The sequence below is a fragment of the Eleginops maclovinus genome, chromosome 20 (assembly GCF_036324505.1).
Source record: "Eleginops maclovinus isolate JMC-PN-2008 ecotype Puerto Natales chromosome 20, JC_Emac_rtc_rv5, whole genome shotgun sequence".
Taxonomy (NCBI): Eukaryota; Metazoa; Chordata; class Actinopteri; order Perciformes; family Eleginopidae; genus Eleginops; species Eleginops maclovinus.
The window spans coordinates 18,892,160-18,920,030 of NC_086368.1; the positions used below are offsets into that span (position 1 = coordinate 18,892,160).

General features: G+C 42.6%; 1 protein-coding gene across 1 annotated transcript in view; it reads left to right on the plus strand.

Annotated features, from left to right (window-relative positions):
- Window positions 1–20,467, plus strand: part of pax7a (paired box 7a) — a 40,496-nt gene extending 20,029 nt beyond the window's left edge. The window contains exons 5-9 of the mRNA XM_063912083.1: window positions 90–289; window positions 6,982–7,147; window positions 7,622–7,818; window positions 19,008–19,251; window positions 20,352–20,467. Of these exons, the coding sequence (XP_063768153.1) occupies window positions 90–289; window positions 6,982–7,147; window positions 7,622–7,818; window positions 19,008–19,251; window positions 20,352–20,467 (923 nt within the window). The remainder of the gene's footprint in view (window positions 1–89; window positions 290–6,981; window positions 7,148–7,621; window positions 7,819–19,007; window positions 19,252–20,351) is intronic.
- The last annotated feature ends 7,404 nt before the right edge of the window (window positions 20,468–27,871 follow it).

Genomic DNA, 27,871 nt, shown 5'->3' on the forward strand with positions numbered 1-27,871 from the left:
CCCCTCAGTTAAATAACACAAAACACTCTTTAACTTGATTTCATTCCATGATCACACAGATGCCCTCTGTCTTTTTCTCTTCACCTCAGCTAACCGCACAGACGAAGGTTCAGATGTAGATTCGGAGCCAGACCTGCCCCTAAAGAGGAAGCAGAGACGCAGTCGCACCACCTTCACCGCTGAGCAGCTGGAGGAGCTGGAGAAGGCCTTTGAAAGGACACATTATCCAGACATCTACACCAGAGAGGAGCTGGCTCAGAGGACAAAACTCACAGAGGCCAGAGTACAGGTTAGAACAACTGAATCAGTGAGAATTGTGCTGTAGCATGCCTGCATGTCAGTTCACCCACAATATCAAAACCTATATATATATATATACAGTATATATATTGTGGTATATGGCAATTCAGAAAAACAAAACATTTTCCAGGTTTTGAAACATCCAGCCCCTAAAATGTCTGCCTCCATCCTAATACTTGGAATTGCCATGCATATAATAATAATGAATGTCCGTATAATATATTTCCACATGGACTTTTAATCTAGTTTCTGACTGAAGCATTGTTTCAAATACAATTTATTGAACTCAAGCTAACTGTAAAAACTCCACCTGCCAACACTGCGCTGCAGAAGAAGAGGCTCGCAATCTTAGGCTTGAGCAGCAGATACCGTAATTTATTTAAAAACACGGCAAAAACACTACATTTGACACTCTAAAAAAGTAAACTTTCAGCCGTCACAAGGATGCTTGTCTTGTAACTCTATAGGCTGTGCATGTAAAGTAGTTTGCTGCTTATCATTGGCATTTATGTTCCAAAAGTTAAGGAGCAATGCTCGCTATCTTCACACCTCATTCTCGGTAACCTGTCTTTTGGACAGCTTGGGTGCCCTGCTGCAGTTTCATGTAAGATTGAAGGAAGAAATGTACAGTAGAGTTATAGCGGCAGCTGTTTCACCAAAGACGGGGAGAGGGAGAAAAAAGCGAGAAGAGAAAGGGAATGCATTCCTGATGGATTTCTCATTTCAGCCTTTGGCCAGGATCTCATCCCATCACTTTCAAGCTCGCCGCTACTTGTAAAACCCTCCACATATCACACAGGGCTCCTCATCCTCTCCAGGGACCCTATGCCCGACAACAACATTAATCAATCAGCTGCTAGTAAAAAAAAGAAAAGAGAAAAGGTCTGGGGCACCCCTCTCCTCTTACCACAGTCGTTCACACTCCCTCTGAACCCCCCAAACTCCTCACCGCATGCTAACTGTTCATCACACTAAAAACATGCAGCCGGGGTAACTAATTCCACACATGTCTTTGTCCGTCTTGAAACCCCCCAACACGCAAAGGATGTCTTGTATGTCTGAGTGTTTAATGCCTCACTCAAGGGAGGAGAAAATTCTCTCATGGCTGTTATAAGGCAATATATTATTTTATCTTAAGAGGTAAATGTTGGCATGACATGGAAAAACTGAAAGCATGAATAATTTCTCTAGAAAATCTTCTCTATTAAATACTAATAAGAAATATTTAGAAAGTAAATTTGATTTAGCATTTTGTAGATTTAGTTCCAACAATCGTAATATGATTTAATATATACACATAACTGTACAAACCACATATCTTGCTAGACTTGAAACACTCATAATTAAAGCCATGCACAAATGCATCAATCTTGTGCAATTTAAAGTGATCATGAAGGACAGTGATACATTTTTAAACAAAATCCATTCTTGTAAAAGCCCCTGTGTATTTTTGGAGCCTGACAAAAATATCTAAACATGAAAGCTTGTGAAAGAAAGGAGACGGAGTGACTGCTGTGTGTTTGCTGTTAGATAATAGACTTAAATGATGTCATGTGAAAACCTGAGGAATTTGAGTCATGGCTATAATTTGTTAATGCTGTTTGCCTCATAATCTAATTCTTAAAGGCTTTGAAAGTCTCAAAAGGTCAACTTAAACTTAATTTTTAAAGAAGGTTATGAAGAAAGGGGATCTGGTAGCCAAAATAAATAAAGATGTGCAGCAGTTTGGTAAAGAGGGATGGGTGTCTATAACTCTAACTTAAGTCTGATTGTTTTGTTGGAAAACATCTTACAGTTATCATTGTTTTAAAGTTAAATGAGTGGAAATATCACAGAAACTTCTAACCCTATAATGAATGAATAAATAATCAAGATAAATTTAATGTTGAAGAAATGCGTTTAATTTGAATTTGATGGTGTGTACATGTGGCCGTTTGCATCACATCGTTCTGGGAATGTCCACCAGCTGGGCTTTCACAAAGGTGCCCAGAAGGCCCATCACAGGGCAGGAGAGAGGAGACCCTTTGGCCCGAGAGCAAAGCTTCTCCAGCACATCTGCAATGACGCATCTTCCAGATGTCGGTCGCAGACAAACTGGTGTTTGGGGCTGGGAGAGAAAGTATAAGCAGGGGATGTTGATGCTCCTTCAGAGTCATATTTTAACTCAAATTTGGGTCTGAGGTCATGAGGTCCACTGCTTCCTAACTGTCATTAAACATGGTGATAATGTGTGCAGTTTTTCAGGCTGGGCTCAGAGGTAAACTGAACTTATGAGGTGCAACCACTGCTGCACCCGGCATTCAACCACCTGAGCCCGAAGCGGTGTTATAAATTTAACCGCTAGTTTCTAATGGAAGTGATGAGTGTTTGGCTTAGCGCTGATTCACAACCTAAACTCATAAACAGAGCTTACTCCCTTGTGTCTTCCCTTGCCTGCCATTTTAAGACCCTTTCACCATCCATCTTTATCAGCCCTGCTGCCCCTTTCAGCACAGCTACCAGTGCTCCTTCACCACCATGAGCCCTGCAATGGTTTTATCACCCCAACTGACAAATTGTGGGATATGATCCGTATCTCTCAGCAATTAGTTCCAGACCGTCTCAGTGGGAAGGGATCCTGCCAAGTCTACCTTCAGTATGTGCTCCGCTGATGCAGTGTGTGCTGCCACTTTCCATCTGATAACCCCTCAGTTCTAACAGGAGCAGGCAGCAGAGCCATTCAGTGAGCTATTAGAGAAAGGGCATCACTTGTGTCCCTCAGCAAAGTGGACCTGGTGGGGGTAGCACTGAGTGGAGGGGGGCAGGCAATAGGCTGCGGGCCGCTGTAAATCAACCCTCACAGATGAAGCAAATTACATTCTCCTCTATTTAGACTGAAGTTTTCTAAAAGAGTGACTCCTGAGTCTCGGCTGAGGCTCATCATCTCAGCATGCTGCCTCCGGCTTGCTTTACTGAATCTGTCACATAGATCCTCTTTCATTGCCAATAAACATGCTGCATGTAGCTATTATACTTAGTGGAATCTAATAAGGTATAAGCATTGCTTTTTACGAAGCGTGCAAATCAATTTGGTAAAAGTTTCTCTCTTTATCTGTGGCTTGTGCTGGCCTGTTGATGCCGTGGAATGAGCACAGGGAGAGGAGCTATATGGAGACTTTGTGCTGGTCTTCATAGCTTTATGTGATGGACCAGTACGGGCAAATTCAAACTCATGCTGATGCTTTCAAACAAGTTTTCAACGCAGCTATTGGAAATATAATCCCATAGAGAGGCATCAGGAGGTACTACACAGTTTCCTGATTGTTATAATATCAGTCAAGTACCAGCGGCAAGAGAGAACATCACAATGGAGCTGAGTGGTGACAACCAAACCCAACAGGCAACTGTATTCCCGCCAGTATGGGTTTATGTTTCATAAAGGAATAAATAGGATTTGTGTAGATTGTAGGGGAGAAATTGTTGCAATGCATCAGTGTGAATGTTCTAACAGTTTCTTATTATTAGAATTTAAATGACTTTGGTACAGTGCTTCTGTACTCCTGATACTTATCAAGCTAATCCCACTCTCCTCTCAAATTCACACTCCTAGCTACTTTAATTAGCATAGTGCCAGTCTGGAAGGCAAGCAGGGAGGGAATCAGAGAGAGAGAGAGGGGAAAGAAGAGGGGAAGGAGGGAGGAGGGGGGGGGTGTATTGCGTGGTATGAGACAGAAGAGGATTTGTATGTTGAGGCTGGTTGCATCACCCCTCTGTGTTGTTTTGGATATGAAGTCAGCAGCACATTTTGTTTTGTCATTATCTCGGCTCTTGGTATTCATCTACCAAATGTTGCAAATTGGCTCCTGAAAGGCGTCACACATTCAGTGACAAAATAATTCATGGAGGATTGTCTGAACGGGGAATTTTGAAATATGAGTGATCCTATTTAAGAGAAACAACAGAGAGAGATTTTTACTGCAGTGCAGTGTAGTGTCACACATCTACAATGTTTGCGAGTGCGTATTATCACAGATAAGAAAATGCAAAATTCCACTTGATCGGCTAAAGATTAAAGGCAATGAAGCGATGCAAGCCACCGAACTGAAGACTCAAAATGTGAATGTGTGTTATCCGATTGCAGGTTTGAGGTTTGCAAATAGACCCTCTTCCAGAACTAAAACAACCTTCACCCTTCTCCAACTATGTCTTTCTCAAAGTCTTATTCTTTTGTTTCCCAAGCAGGGCTAAGCTTGACTTCTGTAATATGGGTTACTGCTCTTCCATCCTCTCTTCCTCCGAAAACCTTCCCCAAAAGAGGTGCAGTGCAGACACATCCAAGTGCACTGCATGCAGAGAAACCTTTTAGTCCGTGAAAAGAAAACAGAAGTGAGCCACATGAATTCACACTTGTAGGTAGATATGGGAGACATGGAGGAGCGCTGGAGCTCTCTGTACTGCAGAGAATTAAACCGGATTGGGGAGAGCAGAGGAGAATCTGTGGTCCAAGGTGACTTTGTGATCAGGTTCCAGAGCGCAGGCTCAAATCCTCAGCTTCAGGCTCTGTGTTAGTCTATGTGAGAGCCGATGTGTGTATGTTATGTATGTATGTATGTATGTGTGTGATAGCGTATGGGTAATTGTGTGCATGTGCATTGCCACTTGTGCACATGTTTATCCCAGTCTGTGCTGAGAGCCAGCCAATTGTCCACTCAGTCAGCAGCCTATGCCCATATATTAAAGTGGACGCACAGCACTCAGCTTTGTGCTAACTAACTCTACAAAGCCACAGCCTGTTTGATAATTTTGGTAGTTAATGTTGAACTGAGGCTGAGACTGACAAATAGTTTTTTTATAGAGAAGGCAAATATAAATAAAAGGAAATATCTACCGTTGATGATGCATATGCAAATACATCTAAATAAGAACTGGAAACAGAGGAGAAAGAACTGTAATGCAACGGTGAGGAAGGGAAAGTGGTAAAAGAAGAGGACTTCAATGTTTAAGTGTTTTGTGTCATGCCATGATGGAACACCTCCTTCCTAAGCTTGGATGACAACGGGGGAAGGAAGTTAAAGTGAACATAAAAGAGGGGTGGGGTGAGTGGATGAGGTCGGAGGTGAAGTGGCACTGCGGGGTGGGGTGATGGGGAGTGTGTGGAAGAAAGGGGTGTGCCCGTGCCCCCCTCCCCCAGGCAGGCAGCTGTTTGTCTGGCGCAGTAGGAGCTTAGTTCAGACCTTGGATCACGCTCCACTACATCCCAATAGCAGAAATTACACTGGAGCCACTCTCCACATTTGTTTTGGAATCACTGATTGAAGGATTCAAACGGGGTCTTTAGAAGCGATCAGGCCTGAGATAAAGATTTCCTTTTGGTTTTCCAGTTGTGTTGTTTGAGGTTTGCCCCACAGAGTCATCGCCTGTTGCATCCCATTTCTTTTCTTGGTCCAGACTAAACCAATCTTTAGGCACAAAAAACCCACCTGGTCTTTGCAGAAGTTTCGACAGTGTGGGAAAAGAACCACATTCAAATTAAGATCTCCATTGGGATGAGATCCCTTGTAGGCCTATAAGATTTTATATGTATGTTTGTGTGTACAAAAAGAGGCAGCCCCCGAAAAGCAGTGAGTATGTCGCTGTGTAAGTCCCCTTGAAAGTGTCCCTCTTTAAGACCTGTTTAAAAGGGACGCCCCCTCTTTGTGTCCACTGTTCTCCGTGGCGTATGTGGGGGCTTTTGTCCCCCTCTTTCATGTGCTCTCACAATAGCTTGGGCCGTTAGAAACACAACAGTAGATGAACTGCGCTGACAGTGTATTAAACTCTGATGAATTGCCTGTGCGAGGCATAGATCAATGTCCTTCAACCCTTAGCACACAGTGAAGCCCAGGCCTTGTCTTGGTTAAATGGAACAGGTTGCTGGCTCTTTTCAAAAGGCCTGATTATATTCATGTTTTGTTGAAGCAGAAGCCTTTTTAAAATGTGTAAATCTTTGTAGTTCAAAAGCGTCCTATTTTGTTCCCGTTTTTCATTCAGGGGATTGACATTGTGTGTGTCTGCATTTTGGTCCTGCTCATTTTGTGAACCTTTTGCTACTTGCAGCCTTGGAACTCTCTGTCTTGACTCTAAAGTGAAATACAATTTATTACTCTTTAAACTGACCTTTAAAGCTTTAAAAACAACCACACTGTAAAAGCAAGGCAGCGGTAGGGCTGTTCAGGTTTTTCTGTGTCTCTGGAGAAGGGATGGCCTCTCTTCAAGCATCAAATAGCTTCACAAACATGCTTTAGGTGTGTGATATGGAGGGTAGTGGCCTACCTCTGACCTTTAAATGACTTCTCCCCTCTGAAGTGGGCTTAGGGCAGCCTGTTTACACAGATCACAGCTTCAGCCAATTAAAAACAACGGGGACGGACCACTGAGCCTCTATGGCAGCTCCCATAGGGACTCTCTCCACCACCAGCAGCACCAGCACTCATACTAACTGGCAAATTAATCACAGGTGTCAGGAACTAGCAGACGCTACTGAGGGTCTACTGCAGTCAAATTCTCACAGCACACACATAAATACAGTATAAGTGAATTAAAAATAAAACAAAAACAACTACAGAAACCTGCACAAGCTCAACAGTCAAAGCTAAATGAGTGTAAAAAAAAGGATTTGAAGTGTGCTTTGAGTTTAAGTTGTGTGTGTCTTTCTCTTCTCAGGTGTGGTTTAGCAACAGGCGAGCTCGATGGCGCAAACAGGCCGGGGCCAATCAGCTAGCGGCCTTCAACCACCTGCTTCCTGGAGGATTCCCACCCACAGGGATGCCAACTTTACCCACATACCAGCTACAAGATTCCGGCTACCCCGGGACCACGCTATCGCAGGGTAAGACTGTCGGATAATATTTCCGTCCGAAAACATACTGTACTTTTGAGTTTAAATCTAATTTGAGAAAAGATTACATTAGTATTATTTATTTGTGGCATGCCATCTGTATTTTATGTTCATGTGAATAAGATTATAGATTATATATGAAACATGTGCAGCATATAAGAACCATACAGCAAGTAGTTATGTTTACAATTACATCTTTGTCACAGTGGAATGGAAACAAACCGTCACTTATTTTACTGTCCATAACAAGGTCAGGTCACTTCTGCCATTTGTCACATTTTTTTTTATGCAAGGAGACATATGGGCATGTGCCACTAACATTTTTTCTATCGTTATTAATTTGCAAAAAGTACACTCAATGTATGACTTTGAGGCTGCCGTTTTAGGATTCAATTCCAGCACAGAATTTTAAGTGTGTGTTTCCTTCGATTCTCTCTAACATGTTTATGGTTTTCTTGGTGTCAGAGGGCGGCAGTACTTTGCACAGACCCCAGCCCCTGCCCCCATCCTCCATGCACCAGGGAGGCCTGACTGCTGACAGCAGCTCTGCTTATGGTCTTTCGTCCAATCGCCACAGCTTCTCCAGCTACTCCGATACTTTCATGAGCCCTTCAGCCTCCAGCAACCACATGAACTCTGTGGGCAACGGGCTCTCCCCACAGGTCAGTCCAACAAGTTTTACCTCCAGATATATATCAAAAGTTCCCTCATGTTCACCATTATCAGTTCATAACACCCTCTCTCCCCGTCTCACTGTTCAGAATATGTAATTGTATTTGACTGAAATTAAAATTCAGAAACAGCATGTTCAGGAAAATAACTGCCAGTGTGGGCTTTTATGTTCGCCTTCCAAAGCCCTGGATTTATTTCAGCTACTCTAAATTGCTACATTTGTAAAACAATTGGATTAACATCAACAAATTAAAATTCATCTTGATAGTACCGCAAGTACTCAAGCTGCTCCAAACAGCGGTTTCGACTTTCCTGGGACGTCTAAATCCTCGCGTAGCGCAGTGAGAACACATGCAGATGAAATAATTAGCTAAAGCTTATAAATGTAGACCCATAATCTTCTTCACGTAATTGTCTGCAGCTGGAAGACTCTCTGCTATGTAGAGATTTTCTCCATCACTTTACTGCATGATTTCCAGGCAGCTCTATGCACAGATTGACAGAGGGGCTCTCTACGTGTGAGGTTTTCTAGTAGGTTTATCCTGCTAGCCACTTCACGTGCTCTTGTGCACTCCTGTCATGATAAAGGAGAACATTACCCAGGCTACTTAGGTTTCTGGGTTTCCTAATTGCGGTTTAAATCCCTCAAATATGTACATTACCTCTCCTCTTTGCCAACTTAACGTGTGACACAGTGTGTGCACATTTGTCTGCCGGCTCTTGTGAAAAGCGCAGGATTTCACATGTTAACCTCTTTGGACACCTCCATTAATGAGCGTTTAAATGCGACTATGGTAAGGGGTTGAGCTTTAAGTAGCTCAGAATGAAAAATGATTTGTATTGATGCAAATCGTGTGTACGGAGTGAATTATACACAATTACCCATCAATACTGGCCAGTCTTGCCCACCCTCACCAACAAGATGTGGTTAACAGGCAGAAAATAAGATTGAAATGGTGTGTAAAGAGTTGAAAATGAATTTCAATGCTGCATTTGTCCACAATTACCCCGTCGTTCACACATGTTTTATTGGGAGTTTTTTTTTTTTTCTTCAAATATTTCTTAAAGCAGATTGGAAACATTCTTGGTATTACCCTCTTTCTTCAGAGAAGAAAGAATTAAGGATTGTGTGACAAAAAAGAGATTTTCTCTCCTGCTGGAGCGACGGAGGATAACATGGAGGCTCACAGCGTGTTTGATTGTTAATCGTGGCACAGGAGCTTTAACTGCTAATGCTCTCACTGCAAACCTGCAGAAAAACACCAGGAACATGGAGCTGATTTTTTTTTTTTCATTAATGGCTCTCTCTAATACTGGCATGGGGCACACAGTCGCTTTCTCTCCCTCTCTTCACAGGCATTCAAGAATGTGTTGGGATATTAAACATTTCCTGTCATAGTGAGGATTAGGACAGGAGCCTTTGGGCAACTGTACAGCATGGATTTTCAATTTTCAATTATTTTATCAAGAGGGTTCAATTAAAAAAAAATAAACATGAACAATTTTTTTTTATTAACAATTTTTTTTATAACTGAAGTTATGTTTTTCAGAGGGGCATAACATGTAGTGTTGGTGTACTGGTGCTTCACTCCATGCTTTCACTGCACAGAATTGAAATGTATTGAATGCATGCAGAATGCCGTGTGGCATTCCTATCAGTCTCTCAGCATGGAGATGAATGTTCCCACTGACAGCAGAATCATAGTTCACTCTGTGGTGCAGCGTCCTGCTGGGCTGGGCAGCTCCCACCCCTCGCTCTCTCTTCACAAACATACAGATATACACAGAAAACTTGCAACACAAACTCACACAATAAATACTCCGTATACCTCTTCCATGTCAGACCTTTTTTTTTTACATGTTTTCAATCAAAAAGCAAATCTGTTTCATCATTGGAAAACTTAAAGCTTGTTTTTCCATGATTTACAGCATGTCTTTCTCCTTTTTCCCCTCCCTGTAATGGAAAAAGAGCAACACAAAGAGACTCTCTATCGAGATGGAAATGAGAATTTGATATTGTAAGTTACAGGGAGCATCTGTTTGCAGGAGATATGCTTGTGCATCGGTATGTGCAAGCTATTTCTTCAAGTATCTGGCATTGATGGCCTAGCAGTTGTTGTAAAGATTGACAAAAATTCTCTGATTCCCAGTAAATGGGCTGCAGCGGCGAGGTGCCAAGTCTGTAATGGAATCCTGCAGCGTTCAGCAGTCCCGACAGGGGCTCGCGTCCATCCCAATCCCATAACCTATCCCGACAGCACACATTTTCCCATTACAGGCGGTGGAAAAGCCATCCGCACTCAAACTGGTTGCTGTCATTGTGGGATATACAACGTGTTTTGCTGGTTGAAGGAGGCAGTGTATTAGGGGTGATGACAGTGAAGCTGTGCATGGCTGGGCAAAAGGTATGAAAACACCAGAAGTGTGTTTTGTTGTTGGTCTTGTTTCATTTAGCGGCACAGCAGGTGTTGGAAAGAAGGCAAGGCAAGGGCACAGAGGACAGGCATTCCAGTATTTCTTTTCTCCATCTTTACCTGAATATTTAAGCTCATGTATGCTTTTTCATTGTGATATTTTTCCTTTTCCATTTGAAAAGCCCTTTGTCTTGGCATCATATATGGCTATCATGATGCTTTTAATTAGAATTTTGCTTACAAAAGTAAAGCATCCTTTCTATAACTGAAGAGGGCACGCTTTGACTGCCAACACAAAGTCGTAAGAATATTGAATATTTTTAACAAGCCCTGGTAATATCATACTCTAAAGAGCCTTTAGATACTTTTCAAATGATTCTTTGAAGTAGTTTTTATGGGCATTGCATTTGTGGTGAGACATTTTGGCTGAATTCCTCATTATTGCATGACAGGGACACCTGCTGGGAGAGGAAAGAAAACAACTGCACTGACTGGAGAGCTTGCAAAAAGAGCTCCGTGGCAGAGCTTGGGTTTCACTCCTCAGAGACATTTCCAGAAATATCAACATCAGCGGATAATAAGAACAAAAAGCATTTCTATCGCAGAGTAAGAGATGGAATGCACTGTTGATGGTGTTCATGGGTTATTCAAAATGATAGGGAGACTTGATAGAGATAGTGGGAATTCAAAGGTGTGACGGATAGAGATTTTATTTCTGTTTTGATGAAGGAAGTTTGCAAAGTTTTGTGAGGAACTTTTTTTATGTTTTGCAGTTTTATGAAAGTGTTGTGTGTTTTGGAATGACAAGGATGTGTGTGTGTATCTGAGGAGGGCCTTTGGGCTGTGTGAGTGGGCCGGGCCTTCACACACACACACATGCACGTACACACATGTACACGGGATCAGAGGCAGAGCGGCTCTCACCCCTGCCTCCCTTTGATCTGTGTCCCCAGGCCTGCCTGCCCGCGCCGCGCTGCACCGTACCACGCACGCTGACACCATGCTCACCAGCGACTCCCCACAACTGTCTGAGAGAGATAAGCCAGGGGAGACTCCAAACTGTGCTGCTCCTCTTCCATTAGCTAGCGCAGACGCTTCTTTTAAAAACGGGATGAATTATTTTTAAGAAGCAAGCTCTGCCGTTGCCAAAAAAAAAAAATGGAGAGGGGAAATATACGGAACAATCTGGAGCTCTGGCTTCATTCCGCCTCCCTCCCTGACTTCTAACAAGACATTCTGCACCTGAATACCAATGAGAGGGGGAGATTCATGTAGTCCCCCACATTATTAAAACTTGGGCATTAAGCCTCTCACCGGGCACTGTGTCAGCTGGCAAGCTCCTCTGACAACAAATCAAAGGGGATGAGCACATAGCCTGCATTCATAGCTCAGCCACTCGCAGAGCAAGAGGGGGAATACATACTGGTTAATTAGAACTCCCATTAAAACAAATACTGTTTCAATTTGGCAAGTATAAAAAAAGATGTAAGAGGCTTTCAGAAAAAGAGACCTGCTGTTGGCAGCTGCCAAGAAAATCCAGGGACTGTAAATCATATCCACTGGCTATACTGTTTCTGCACAGATTATTAGTGTTTGCTGTTGTTTTGCAACACTTTTGAACTCTGAGGAAATATTCTGTGTCTGTGACACTAGAAATGTGCCTCTGCACACATCGTGCTCGTCGTCATGTTGCGTTGGAACATCGTCATCTGTGTCTTAATGTGTCTTGGTTTGTTTCTGCAGCTTGCAGAGACATATATCTGCATGGACTGTAGCTCTTTTTTGAAGTATGACATAACTGTTAGTACATTTTCTCATTATAAACTCAAAGCTTTACGGCACTTTACAGAACTTAACAATGCTTCTTGAAAGCATCATGGTTATAGCTGTAGGCCTCATTTGGTAGCACTCTGTATACCTGAGCCATTTGTTGCTCACTCCATCTCTCCCGAGCACCCTTAAGTGAAGCCATCTTCTTTTCCATTCCAAAATATTTTTGGTTGGAGCTTTATGTATTCATAATCTATTTTCACCTACCAACCTTCCTTCCCTCCATTTGGCTTTTTGTCATCCCATGATGCCTTGCCAATAGTGCTTTGCGCTCGCTCCCTCTCTCTCCCCACCTTCCTCTCTTGCTCCAACTCTCTCCCCTGGAGAGGCAGCTCTTCTCCCGACGCCCAGATGAAAGGCTATGGCGGACAATAAAAATGCTATTTAAATGCAAGGGTGTTTGTATGCGGCTGAGAGATATTTCCTGCTGAAAGTGAGCTGCTGCATCCTGATAAATAACAAATATAAGGGAATGTGATTTACATTTATCTTGCAGAGGCAGCCAATATGAATTTCAGTAAATCCTAGAAGATGGGGATTTAAGGAGGAATCTGACTGAGACTGATTCACATGCTGTGTGTCCCACGCAGTTGAGATGCCTATAAGGTGGAGAGTGGTACTGCCTTTATTAAAGTATAGGCGCAGACATCGATCCTATCTAAAATACCTATTACGCAAAGACATGCACTGTGTCACATGCTTATCAGTGAAGATTTCCAGCCTCATACATAAACAATTTGAAGGTAACATGTATCATATTACAATTATGATAAAAACATAATATTAATACGAAAATGCAGTCGTTAGACAGGTGAAGTGTCTGCGCGGGGACGCTGGGTGACCTATCTTTGGGGTCAAGTCTCAGGGTGCAGGGGGTTGTGGGATGGCTGGGGAAGAAGGAGGAGGTTCGCTGTGAACCTGTCCTGCTAGCCGGAGGTCTCGGGTTGTTGTCCAGCTGCATGTGGTTCCTCTTAGTTCCAGATGCCCCTCTGACAGGTGCATAGCTGTGATTAATACTCTCTCAGACTTTCTCTCTCTCACATGTTTTCTCATCTTTTCTTTCCTTCCCTCTGTCTTTCTACTTGTCCCTCATTGGTTTCTTACTCCCTCACTACACTAAGGGCTTTGTTATTATTTTACTCCTTTGCAAAGTTGATCTAATACTCATAGTTTGCTTAGCCTTTAAAATAAAAATAAAAACATGCCCAAAATGTGATATCTATTGCCAGCATGGTTCATTGCACGTGTCTCTTTCCCTCCCCTTTTTTCTTTCTCCTGACAATACGCTGAGAATATTGGAGGCGTTTGGGTCCTCAGCTGGTTGTCTCATGCAGAAGCTCTCCCCTCTCAGTCTCCAGCTGAGAGCTATTTCACTATTTATTTACATGTAATTATGGCTATGAGGTGCAGATATTAACACTGTCAAGAACAATTTGACCTGACATTTTTCACTAGACCTGGCCCCTGCTGTTTTTAGCAAACAACCCCTCCTCCTTCCCTCCCTCTCCTCTTCTCCCCCCCTTTTTCTCCTACACTCCCTTGATCTGCCTCACTTTCCTTTTGGATCTGCTCCCTCACACAAGCTTGCACACACACACACACACACACACACACACACACACACACACACACACACACACACACACACACACACACACACACACACACACACACACACACACACACACACACACACACACACACACAGTGGCCTTGTCTCGCTGAAACCACTCTCATGGAATCAGAAAATCTGCCGTTTAATTTAGAAGAAGCGCTGGTGCAAGGTGCGGAGAGTTGAAGTCTGTGTGTGTGTGTGTGTGTGTGTGTGTGTGTGTGTGTGTGTGTGTGTGTGTGTGTGTGTGTGTGTGTGTGTGTGTGTGTGTGTGTGTGTGTGTGTGTGTGTGCACGCACAGGCCTTGAAGGGGCCTCTCTTGTTCCCAGTGGCTGAATCCATCCCATAGTTACTCAAGCATATCACTAGCAGAGAATAGAGAATTGCTCCCCACACGTTCTCCAATTGCAGTCCAATAGACGGCATATTAACCTCTGGTTAGCACGGGGCCAAGTTTATAGCTTATATTGTGGGATGTTTAGGAGGGGTGGGGTGGGCCTTCCTACAGCTTGAACAGCTGTGCTTTCTTGAACACTTAAACTAGCATGAACTTAAGTGGGCTGCAGGGGATTTAGCCTAATGGATATTTGCAAAGAGAGAAAGAGGAGTTATGGGTTAATATATATATATATATATATATATATATATATATAGATTTCCACTTGTTTTAACTTTCTTTGTATGCATGAACAGCTTCACAGGGAGAAGAGACGCAGCCAGGCGCAGAAAGGCTAACATGTTGTGAGGAGTGACAGCTTGTTCCAGTGCCCACTAATCGTCCTCATCTGTGCCTGACTTGTCAGTGCCCAGATTCTGTCAGTGCCAATCAGCCAATTAATTGAACACAATTAGCACTCCACCCCAAAATCCCCCCGCCACACACACCACATTCTTCAAAGGCCTGATTCTCTTCCTTTGCACCAACCCCCTCCCTATTCTACCTCTCATTCTGCTTCTGTCTCTTCATCCTATGGTGCTGGCGGAAGACACTTTTCAGTTTTTATTAATGTGCCGCAGCCAATTAACGCAGTGGCACGCAGGCCAGAGCCCATCATCTGCTGCCTGCCACCATCCCGGCTGTGTGCTGCGGCCCACGCCACCCCTTGCGCCACCTCCACCGTGACCAAAACGCTTTAATTCAATTTATGCAATCACTGTTATTTTTAAATAGTCATTTTGTCTGCTCAGATGAGGGGCCTTACTGCCCGCTGGGCCAGCCCTCTCATGTGAGGGATGGGGGAAGGGTGGGACGTTGTCGTAGCAGGAGTCGACTGACTTGGGTTGGGGGGGTCCCTGATATTTTAATTTATTCCTTCATGTTTGGTCCGTTTCAGGTTATCAGATGTTTGAGTCATATTTTTTTTAAATGAGGATATGAGAGCAATGGGAGTAACACTTTATTTAGAAAATATCTGTTCATATCTTTATATTTCTTATATTTTATATTTCTATAAATATGTTCTTGTTAATATTAATTGTATTATTATCATTATACTTCTTTCACGATTCCTATTAGTTTATAAATTATATTTTATAAAAATATGATGTATTTATTTTCTGTATAATATTTTGGCTGTTCTCAAAGTCAGTCACTGGATCTGGGTGACTCCTGGGTCACAGAACAAACATTATATTCCCTTCCTGTAATCATACCCTCAGGACTGGCCTTCAAATATTGATCTGAAATTCAGTGTCATCACTGTGGATCTTTAATCACTCTCTGCTGAAGCGAGTATCAGCCAGGCAGATCTGCTAAGGTGCAAGATGCTTTTCTGCACCACTCAGATAACTTACAGACATGTGGAGTGCTCATTTCTCTCTGTCTGCCCTGGTGACCTCTGCCTAACTTAAAGGTACATCTTGGGGGCATTTGATTTGGGCAGAACAGGGTGCTATCGGTGACAGAGGAACTAATCCAGTCTTGTGCAGATTAAGAGTATTTGTGGAGTGGGGTGTGTTGGCGCTGGCGCCGGGAATGGAACAGAGGGGCTCCTATCAGCTCTCCAGGCAGGCTAGCCCTCAGGCCAGCGCAGTCCTACAGGAGTCTTTGTACTTCCCAAAGCCTCCACTTTCCTCTCACTGACTCTGTATCACTTCTCTTCCCTCCTTGCCCCCTCGCCCTCTTTCTATAGGCTGTTATATATTCCCTGCTACATTTCCGCTCTTTACATTTATGAATTTGTGTCGTTTTGCTTCAATGGAAGAGTTTTTTAGGGGCTTTAACAATAATAAACAGTTGTTAAATCATGTCAGAGTCAGAGAACTTGAGGCAAATTATGTTTGTTCTGCTAATTATAAAATAATAATTGTCATACATTAAAATATTTCTACTAAAAGTGAAAAAAACACAAATTACTTAAATAACTAAAATAAAGGTGTTGCTTTTTCTTTACAAACTTTTACCCCTTTGCTTTGTTTTGTTTTTTTGTATCGCTCACAGTGTTTCTCTTAGCGCTGTCACGTTGTTTTATTCTGGAGAAAATCCAACAAAGAACATCTCGTCGAGAATTCGCACAGACAAAAAAAATGTAATTTGGCTGTTGAAGAAATTAAGGAGGTTTGAAAGGGCCTCTTTTTGTGTTTCAAGTGCAGTATTTATTTATCTGAAAGGATGCACATTGTATCAATTTACACTCCCCCATTCACTTCGCCACAGGCTGGAGGGCTCAGAAGTTGAGAGAATTAATTACTTTTTTATTATTATTTATAAAGTAATCTATCTGTTGAGAGGGAGCGGAAAAAGGAGAAGGAGAAGGCGAGAGGAGGGGGTGAGAGAGGCAAGGAACGCCCTGGAGCATTGTCCTTTAAACTAGGTCCTGGCTCACATTATCTCCCAAACCAGCACTCACACAACGTCAAACAACAAACGAACTCTGGGCTGCTGAGGACGCTGTATGCAAGGAAAGAGAGGGAGGAGGTGGGAAAGGAGAGGGGAGGGAGGGAAGGAGTGATAAAGAGAATCAGGGAGTAAGTCTTCTCAGCTAAAGTGTAAAGAGGAGGAAAAATAATCTGGTTGTATGTTTTTTTTCTCTTCTTAAAACTTATTTAAACTCCAGTCTTGCACATGTGTGTACCTGCATTGGTATAATTTACTCTTGAGTGACATCTTGGTGCAGCAGATCCAATTCAGTGAAATGTTTTACTTCAAATATTGCACTGATAATAACCTTGTCAATCCAAAAACTACATTACAGTAATGCCTATAAAGCTCTGTTAATGTATATTTATGTTAATCTAATAGAAATCGTTTTATTCTTCTCTGAGAGTAAATTCACTGGCTAAGAGCGGCTTCACTTTACAAGACTATAATATCCATTTTGTTTTCAAAGCAACAGAAACATATGAACGTATCCGGTGGCAGATGTTTTTTTACGAGCTCATGTGACTAAGTATCATTCAACCCCTGAACGTAAAGTGAGATAACTTTATAAGGACATCAAAGTACCAAAGCCATGCAATTAAACTGGACGCTGGCATAAAGTACTGTAGATGTGGGTGGAAAAAGACAACTCTGTCAAAGGTTGAAGTAACTCCAACTCCTTTAATAATGGAGTGAAAACAAAACCTATACCTGACATGAAGCTATTGAGAAACTGACCTCTTATTAAGAGCTTATATCCTCCCCTCTAGCAAAACACAAATCATTAAGACTGAATCGTTTTTAGGGAATAGCGAGGTCCTCACAGATGACAACACTTGTTAGACTTTATAATGCCCGACCCATCGTTATTCTCTAAAATAGCAAAACTGCCACAATGTCAATGATAAGGAATAATTTTCTTTTGAAGAACTTTTATGAGCATGAATAATATTCAAGCCATTTGTTGGCTATTTTATTTCATAAGGAAGCGATGTAATCAAGCTTCAATTAACCAATGACTAAAATTGACTCATGCCCTGCAGCTGTCTCTCAGGACACCACCATCACAAACCATCAGGACACATACTCCTCTCATCCTCAGAGTGTGCAGCTCTGCTCCATATGGGAGGAAGCATCACATGTGTCCAGCACGAAGAGGGCCATGAATCTCCCTCTTATGGATACATGTCACATGCTTTGTCCGCAGATGTGGAGGGGATGGGGGGTGGGGGATTCCATACTGATAGAATTAACATGTGGAAATGACTAACCAGCCTTTATGTTTTTGGTGTGCTTCAAGTGCTTCATATTTCCTTGGAGGCTTTTTCTGAAAATATGATTAATTTGCAGAATATGGTTAATTTTCCCTCTGTGGAATATTCCTGGCTTAGTGCATCATACGTGGACTGTTTGGCTTGCACCACCTCCATTTTTGCAGCGTGTGTGTGTGTGCACGCATGTGTCCGATCATGTGTGCATGCATGCAAACATATGTCTGCGAGTGTATCACCCCTGTGTAACCACCTCCATGATGGGCTAATTGGTTTAGCAGCAGTGGGGCCAAAGGCCAGTGCAGCATAGCAAAACTCAACATGAACCTGATGTTGAAGGCAAGGCTTCCCTGCTATAGGAGGGAAGCATATGTGGGACAATTCTCTTTTTATCACCCGCTCTCACACACACTCTACTCTCCTTTTTCAGTTAAAGAAACTCAAAGCATAAGAAAACAAAATTATCCACAGTGTTCTGGGCCACTGTGCTTCAGACTAGGGTAGCACTCTAGGAAATCTCTTCCATTTTAACATATATCTGACGAATGTCACATGCTATTACATTAATCTAGAATATTGAATTGGAAGCTCTTATACACTATGAATAATACACACACTGTGATGTTCAGTGAGCCTCAACCTGCAGTTTCAGCGGGCCCCTCAGTAAGGTTTGTGGAGCCTACTTTGTGTGGGGATCTGAGGGGATCATTTACCAGTTCCAACTCCATTACTATTCATGAGATGGGTAGGCTAGGGGCGAGGGATTAGGGACTCCCTTGGTGCTTGTTGTGCTGTAGGCTCGGGCTCGGGCCTCAGGCTCCAGGACAGGGGCTGTCTGGCACGGATGGTGGGTCTATTATCACCCTGGGACCCTTCTGTCCCACAGCAGAACACTAACTGGCAGCGCCAGCTAATGGAAACAGTCTCTCTTGTTCCCTTTCTCCTTTTTTAACCTCATCACCTTCCTTGTATCCTTCACCCTGCTCTTTAAAAAAAAAAAAAGATGGCAAAGTTTTCCCCTCTCCCTATTTCGAAGTTGAAAATGGGATATTTCTATTGCCATCTTTACCGTGAAGTGCTAGGACGGCAGTACATTTTCACGAAAAAAGTACTTTCCCTCAACTCTGTCAATGCTTTGATCCTCAATTTTCCAAATGTCTAACATCCTCCGTTTCCCCTTCCCCCCCTCCAGGTGATGAGTATCCTGAGTAACCCCAGCGCTGTATCCTCCCAGCCCCAGCACGACTTTTCCATTTCCCCCCTGCACGGTAGCCTGGAAAGCTCCAACCCCATCTCTGCCAGCTGCAGCCAGCGCTCTGACAGCATCAAGGACAGCCTGGCTTCCTCCCAGTCATACTGCCCCCCCACCTACAGCGCCACCAGCTACAGCGTGGACCCCGTCACTGCAGGCTACCAGTACAGCCAGTACGGCCAGAGTAAGTTTACCCCGCTTAAACATTTATATACTTTGTGTTTGTGTTTTAGCTTTAGTGTGTCCAAAATTCCTTTAAAACCTCCTCTATGAAGAGAATCCCAACTCCCAGGCTAGAGAGCCTACTGACCTTTGCACCCTTATTGATGGAGGCAGACACGTGCTCTTGATAAAGACCACCCCCCCGACCCCCCCCCTCCACCACCACCACCACCATCCTCCTAGAGAGTTGCCTTAGTCACACCCCACTCCACTTGGATGGGAAAGAGGAAAGGGCTACTTCAAAGAACGGCACACCCTCAGGGGCCACAGTGTCCTCTTGCCCACCTCTTTCCCTCTCTTCTCCATCACACACACACACACACACACACACACACACACACCCTCAGGTCAGGAAAGAGTTTGCTTTATTAGATTAGCATAATTGACTGATGCTGTCACAGCCATTCATAAGAGCTAAAATGAAGAACACTTCCCCAACAAGCCAGCCGGTGATCCGACATTTGTTTGTATTTATATGCAGCTTCTAGTAGTGAAATGCTGCATTGTTCATCTTCTTTTATGTTGTTTGTGCTGCAGTGCGTGAATGCATGTGAGTGTGTGCCAGTCTGTCACGTTTTGTGTGTGTGCGCCCCAGTGTTTTGTCAGCCAGCAGAAACTGATGGCAGTGCGGATGTGAGCTGATGTGAGGTTAATTAAGATGGTGATTGAGCACAGTAGATGGGTAATGAATGGAGGAGAGAGGAGAGAGCTGCTGTCTGAGGATGAAAATGATCGGCCATGTGAAGTGTGGAGGGCATGAAATCAGAGATGCCAAGAGTAATGAAGACTGGCACACAGAACACACACAGGGACCCGTCTGAGTGACAGCATGGAGACTTTACCAGGATGCACATGCTCTGTGCCAGCAGCGTGCCAACCTCAGACAAGGGATATGGGAGGGGTTTTTATCTTTCACTCTCTCTGTGAATTGTTTTTCATTTGACTCACTCTCTTCTGCCACAACTCATTTCAGCCTTAATCAGAAGAATGAAATTAAAGTGAAAGGACTGTATGTCAGGTTTCTACCACCTGTCTGACGTGTGATTTTTCTGTATTTTTTAGCTGCTGTGGACTACCTGGCCAAGAACGTGAGCTTGTCTACCCAGAGGAGGATGAAACTTGGAGACCACTCGGCCGTGCTTGGACTGCTGCAGGTGGAGACAGGACAGGCCTACTAAACCCCCCTGGGACGCAACCTGCGCCACTCTCCTCCGCCCCCTGCCACCCACCTTCATGCTCCATCAAGTCTGGACTCCAGCTCGCCTCTCTGCTGCGCGCTCTGCAGCATGGCCATGACATCAGCACACAGACAAATTGATGCTTGCTGGTGTGACAAGGCACTCCGGGAAATGGAAGTAAACTTTTACACCATGGTCAACCACCAGGCGGCTCTGAACCCTCTCTTCTCAATCTTTGGGCATCTCTGCCTGCTCCTTGTACTCCTCCCCCAGCCCCTTACCCTGTTTGATTTGGTCCCAGACGGGACCCCTGGACACCCGAGGATGGTCGGGTTCCTGTTTGTCATGGCTGCAGTCCAGCACACATTTAGAGCCATCAACAACATGTACTTTGACCTTGCTGTTCATAGTAGTTAACAAAGCCAATATCATTTGAACGACTCTTATTCGTGTTCCTTTTTGATATTGTTAAGATTATTGTTGCTGTTATATGATTATGGTTAATGTGATTTATGTTGTTCTTTGATCCCATTCGTATCTCTTTTCTCTGTTAGATGTTGGTGTGTAAAACACAGTGTGGATGACTGAGACGATTTGGGAGTAAGTGTCTGTGGCGTGTGCATGTTTTGCGTGCTGGCACAGTCACACAAAGAGAGGATGATTGTTTTCCAAGCTGCAGTTCCTCTGCCTGCTCCCTGAGCTCTAATGTTCATGAGCGATTTGACCTTCCCTCTTTCATATTCATCTTGACATTCCTAAAGAACTTGGCCACTCTGTGGGAAGTCTGGCTGGATGGATTCTGCAGGGAATTAAAGCGGCGTTTTGGCGGCCAATAGCTTTCCCCTTCTAACCTCCATCCCATCCTTAGCCACAGTCCATGGGGAGGGGGGCATTGTTTGCAAAAACAGGATTGGGGAAATTAATGTATTTTTTGTTTAGAAGTATGGACCTTGCCAAGGAGGGCTAACTCCCCCCCCCCCCCCCCCCCCCGCCATTCTCGCCTCCTTCAAATCCCATCTGCCAGGGAACCCTGTGTGACTTTAACAGTGCAAAGCAGATTAAATCACACATAAATAATGTCAAAGCTAATTCTCAGTGACCCACCAAATTACTAGCCAGTATTTCTGTGTTTACAGCGTAATTAGCTAATTTTGTAAATGCACCTTCAGTGTGTTTCCGCTCTCAGACTGAACAAGCATTCCTTCACAACATTCCACCGGAAACTTCCACGAAAAAACTGCCAACATTCCAACGCTTTCTGTTTTGAGATTAAAAAGTTCACACGCTGTGCCATTCACATGCACTCTGGAAAAATATTTTAATTCAGTCAGTAACGAAAGGGCACAGGTAACAGCAATGATTGGCCTCCCTCTCTGGTTTGGACCGGCGCCCCCCTCTAATCCTACTCATTGAAATGTAAAAAAAAAGAAAAAAATTAAGAATAGTGGATATGAGACAATTGTGTAGCGCTCATAGTTGACTTTTGACACTATCGAAGAACAGCTGTTCCCCTTGAGAGTTGTGTGATATTTTGGCATCAGTTTGACGATGATTTATTGTTCATCTTATCTCAAGACAGGATTTGGTCCTCAGTCGCCTTTCAAAACTGAAAACTGTACAGTAGCTGGAGCAGATTGTCTATCGTTTGTTTATAAAGAGTATGTTTTATACTAAAACACGACTATGTTGAGTGGTAGGTAAGCAAGGGATCTGTGGAAGTAAATGTTTGATTTGAGTTTCCTTAACTGGCTTGTTTTCTGTTGTTGTTTTTTTTAAGTGTATTTAATCGGTTTACCAGTTTTGACCAAAAGTTTTTTTTTTTCACTGTTTTTGGGCCCAGGTAGGAATGAATTTGTATAAATTAGTAAAATATCAATTCCATTAAAATGTTCCAATTAAATTGTATAAAGAGGAGAAAACTGAGCTCAATGGAAAGTGAAAGTTGACACAGAAAGATCCCTGGACCACAGAGGACTGTTGTATATTTGAAAGGTGGCCGGAGGAACCATCTTCATGTGTCAAAGCATTTTGAGGATCTCATAGACTAATTAGTAGCGCAGATCAGCCTGGACTGGACCGTGGATCTGACACACCTGAACCCCGAGCCTCTGGTGTGGGACTTTGCCAACGGTCAAGGATGGTGATGATGAAGCTGGTGACCACAGCTTCTCTGCTCTGGGAAACTTAATAGAGTCTTGTTGGACCTGTGGACCAATAAGACTTCAGGAGAAGAAGAAGTCAAAGTAATGCTGACTTAGCATTGAATCGCTGCAGCTCAAACAGCTCCGCTCACTCGTGTATATTTTAAAAAGGAAGAATTTAGAATCGTCTTTAGTGTATCAAACCCATTTCTAACACTTTTGTCAATAAACATTTGGATATTTAAAGCATACGAGTCCTTATCCCCCCCTCCCGTCTGTTCGACCCCTAACCTGTTTAGTTGCTTTCTGACATCTGTGCTTTGCTTTATTCCTTTTTCTGTTCCGCATGTGTGTATATTATCATGGTATAATTTATTCTGCTGTATGAAGTATTAGAGTAGTGGGAAACTTGTACTGGTATTTACTACCTTCAGCCTGTTGGTGTGTTTACTGTAACACTGGCGTAACTGTTATCAATTAAAGATCCAAAAATGATATTGCAGTGTGTCTCTTTTTTTGTTGTGTGTTTTATTATTTTCCATCTCAACAAAATGAAAAGACTTTCTCTCTGTCTGTCTTTATGTGATTCCTTCACATTTTGGATTGTGAAAGCAGCAACAGAAAATAAGTCAGTCCTTCAGGTTAGATTCAAAAGAACTTAAAAAAGCACATAAGAGAGAATCTTACGTCAACCAATAACTTTACTTTTCATTTTTTCTCAAACAACCATTCATCATTTAAATTCACACATGGCTGAGGAGCTATGGAAGGTCAGCATCATATTTAAAGTTATTGGATGTGTGGTTCTCGAGAAAGCTGCAATACCAGAGGCCAAGTAATCAGAAAAACAGGCACTGCACAAGTGTCTTTGTAACATAATATTTTTATTGAAAACGGTTTACTGTGTGGAGGGTTTGAATTGATTTATAATATAAATAAAAGAAAAAAAAGTCTATAATTGATAGATCTTTTAGGTCATTGTCTAAGCAAAAAGAATGGACATTCTCTGCTTTCAACTCATCGAATGTAAGAATTTGCTGTTGTATATCATTGTGAATGAAATATATTTGAGTAAATGCAGTGGGAAGACATCACCTTATGCTCCTTTATTTTTATTTTTCATTAATGTGAGTAAAAATGAAACGGTCATAATAAAAATAGCTGCTGGTTGCAGCCCTAGTGAAAAGTGAATGAATGCACCTGTTCACATATGAATATACAAATATATCTGTGTGTCTGTGTGTGTCCTCTGTGTGTGTTCAAGTACATTTGCGGAGCCGGCAGGCCACCACTGGACTGTTCCAGCGCTGGTGATGTGATTAGGGAGTGATGAGAGCTCAGACGTCCCACACTCGGAGACACAGACAGAGAACGTGTCTAGCTGCAGCTGCAGGAAGTCATTCATTGTGGCCACTGACCAGCAGCGCTCTCCACTCTGCCGCTGACCGGGGAATGTAGTCTGCAAATCTCTGTGGTATGGTGTGAATGCAGGGGAACGAACCAGTGTGTTATAGAGGCATCCGCTGTGTTTTTTATTACAGTTGAGCTCATTCAGTTTTTACCATCAGCACGGCTGGAGGTATGTGAAACACGCCTTAGGTATGTTCATTCAATCCTGAATGATTTCAAACACACTTCAAACATGTTAGATATTTATGCTGTCACTCCAGCTATAATATGTCTTTGCATAATCCAGTGTGAATTATTTCAGACAGCAAATAATGAAATGTTGCGGTGCAAGAGAGGTTTACATTTGATATAGCAACAATTTATACTTAACAGTCCCTTTGCAATTTAATGAAACTAATTAAATGCATCACTAATCATCAATTTGTATTAGGAGACACATGTGTTGCTTAATAAACTAAGGACTCATCTAACAAGCTTTATTTTGACTTTTATTATGAGGTAACTATCGTTCATATTTCAGAATATTTCATATTTCATTTGAAAAGCTCATTGAGTATAAATAGACGCAGTATATTTGGTATTCCCTTCAGATTTAAAGATTCAAAATAGCTTCGAACTGTCATGGTATCACCTCATTATATCATCAGGGCTCAGATACATTTGATGCAAGTGGAAAACTCCTTCAGTGTGTAATTACAAAACACACATTTAAAACACCTGAAAAAAGACTGGGGTCTTGAGGAGAATGTCAATAAGGCAGTAATATGGTCAGTAACTGCAATTATACTTTTTTGTACGATAGGATTCCAGTGGATCCTCTAGACCTTTTTTGATTCATTGTTCAATATTCTTTATGACTGCTGTGTGTCATCCCTCATATATTCCTCTAAAAGTTTGTGTTCTGGTTGTCCAGATTAGACCTTGGCATGTGCTATGGTTGTCCCCTTTGCTCCAGCTTGTCTCCTGAGGTGCCGGCCTGAGAGTTTTGTCTCCCTCCTCGGTCTGCTGTCACTCAGACTGGACGAAGTGGCAGCTCAGGCAGTGGTGTGTGGGAGAGCTTTGTGACACTTCCCTCATCTCCTCCTTTGATCCCCTAATTGATTGACTACAGGAGCAGAGGATAAACAGAGCCCACAAGAGCCGATTCCACTCGCCCCTCTGGAGTGGTTTAGATAAAGTGCAGAGGCCCGAGCTCTCCTTTCCTCCTTCCCCTCTCTATATGGACAAACGGCCATTGAAGGTGGCTCTGTGCCACGGTAGCTTAGCCGTGGGCTGTGTCCTCAGGCCCGAGGCTTGCGTACTGCCCCTGTGCATAAATGGCTGGCAGTAATGGGTTTGTTTAGATCACAGGGATGGAAATGAAACTCCTGAGCCTCGCCGTACCGACCAGGAGGCCCTATCGCTCAGGAGGCAACGATAGAGAAGTCACAGCCTCAGCCTGGTCATACTCACTTTAGAATTGAGCCATGGAATAGAGGCTCTGATTCAGATCTAATTTAGAACCAGGCTCCTGAACCTGGCCATGCTGTGATAAATAAACCTGCTGCTGAAGATTCAGAAAAGCCATGAAGAAGAAGACGGTAGAACAGAAACAACCAGTGAGGGACTCCAGTAAAGGAAAACAGGCCAAAAATGACTCAATTTTAAAGAAAAGAAATGTGTTGGAAAACATGACTTTAGAATGATTTATAACAGATATGATAATTATATTCTAATTTTACAAATCTGTCTTCAGAGAGAGGGTTCAGAGCCGTGTGCAGGTATGCTAAGAAATGATTAAGAGATGCTCTGGGGGTCTTGGTTTTATTCTTTGAGATTATGTGTCACGGGGAGTAAAAAGCTCCCAGCTGTCGCCATGAAAGCACTTACAGTATAATAATCCCCCAAATCCTGTAATTATGCCAGCATACGCCGTGTACCTGAGCCTCAGCTTTGTGCTCGTCACCTCAAGGATCCCACTGACACAGACACAGACGCACAGCTTGGTGTGCATATATCTCCTACTCAACTGTGTGTTTTGCATAGGGAGGAAATCTTATTTTCAGAACATTTGAGGTATTTTGAATTTCATGGTTACCCATCTCAGGTATTACAGATAGACAATCTGTCATGTATAAGTAAAATGCAGGAGCTCAAATAGGGTATTGTCATAGTTTAAAGTCATCATATTTACCAGAAACTTTAAATGAAATATTGTACCTATATTGCATTTTTTTAGTTTATATTTAAAATATGAGATATATCGATAGATAATATCAAATATGTTGCAGATACAAGTATGACGCATTCATGCACAAATACACACACACATCAATGCACACCTTCCTTAATGTGGTATTTTAACACAAAAGGATAAGAAAAAAAGTCCAAAGTAAATCTAAGATATCTGTGAGAGATAAAAATCACTGTGAAGCCGAGCTTGATTTACATTTAAAATCTGAGCTGTGCTCTCAAACTAATTAATATTAATAACAAAATGGAAATGAGAGCAGTGGCGGCCCTAAGTGAAGAACAAGCTGGGTGCATTCAGTCAGGAGATTCATATATAAGCCCTTTCTCAGGAGAGGTGGGCTCTAAACAGGCGTGACGGCAGGGCATAGACCGCCATACACAGTGACAATTTTTCTAGATAATAGCCTATCATGCAGGATACAATTTAAATTAAAAAATGCAATTTTCACCTTGAAATGAACAAATGATTACAGTTTCTACACAAATTAAGGCATCCAGGCTGTGCCTCAGTACTGTGCCAAGGCCATGAAACCTGACATAATTACCATGAAATACATTTTCAAATATTTGTATTTTGTCCATCGCTTTAAAACATGCCACTCTGCCTTCTGTGGGTTTGTGATCTCACCTTCTGGGGAAAATACATAAAAAAGAGAGAAAATCATCAGAGATGAAAAGCTCTTCAACAGGAGAGATAAAAATGTGGAAAAAAACAACCTCCCATACACACAGTAAATCAGTGCAGCTCTGCACAGCGGCCCCTGGAGCTATCTCTAAAAGCCAAATTACTGCTCCTTATCTAAGGAATCATATCTACTGGTTATCTGCTCCTGAGATAGGCTCCTCTCTCTCTTGTGCCTTGTGCTCATCGCTAGAAATGCTATTTATTTGTGATTACAGACACCCTTTGAATAAAAGATGTTTGTGTTTGAGATCCAAAGTTTCGGCAGATTCTGAACTCTTCAGATTCTTCAGAGAGGACAGCATTGAAGGCAGAACACCTTATTTGGGCAGGCTTGCTAGGGGTGGTCTGCTGCAGAGAGAGGGATGAAAGTGTAGCCGATGGGAAATATGAGACAAGACCTCAAACTTCTCTGACGCTTCATATCACATATGCTTTTAGAGGGGATTCCTACTGAGATGAGGTGTCGAATTGACTTTAAATGCAGAACCTTATATGTTTGAAACACATGGAGACAGGAAGTTTTGGCGTGTATTTTGTAGATAGCTGCCAAAAGCTGCAAAGTTTGAAGTTTTTGCAGTTTCTCTACTCTTAATATTAATGCCCTTAACTTTGAGGCCAAATGTAAAAGGAAAACGTCTTGAGCAAAATAAATCGGGATGTAATAATTTAGCTTCTACATGCTGAGTGGGAGTTGTTTAATATAAAAACAATATTAAACATGGCCTTGAATGAATGTACACAATTTTTCATTTTGAAATTCAGCTTCATGATCATATCTTTTCTTTGCTTCTCTTTACTTCAGTCTGATCAGCCTGTGATGTTTCTGCAGGGGTTTCAAGATGTTGACCCCATAAACTCTTAAAGGCAACTGCTGCTGCTGCTGTTGTTGTTGTTGTTGTTGTTGTTGTTGTTGTTGTTGTTGTTGTTGTTCTTGAC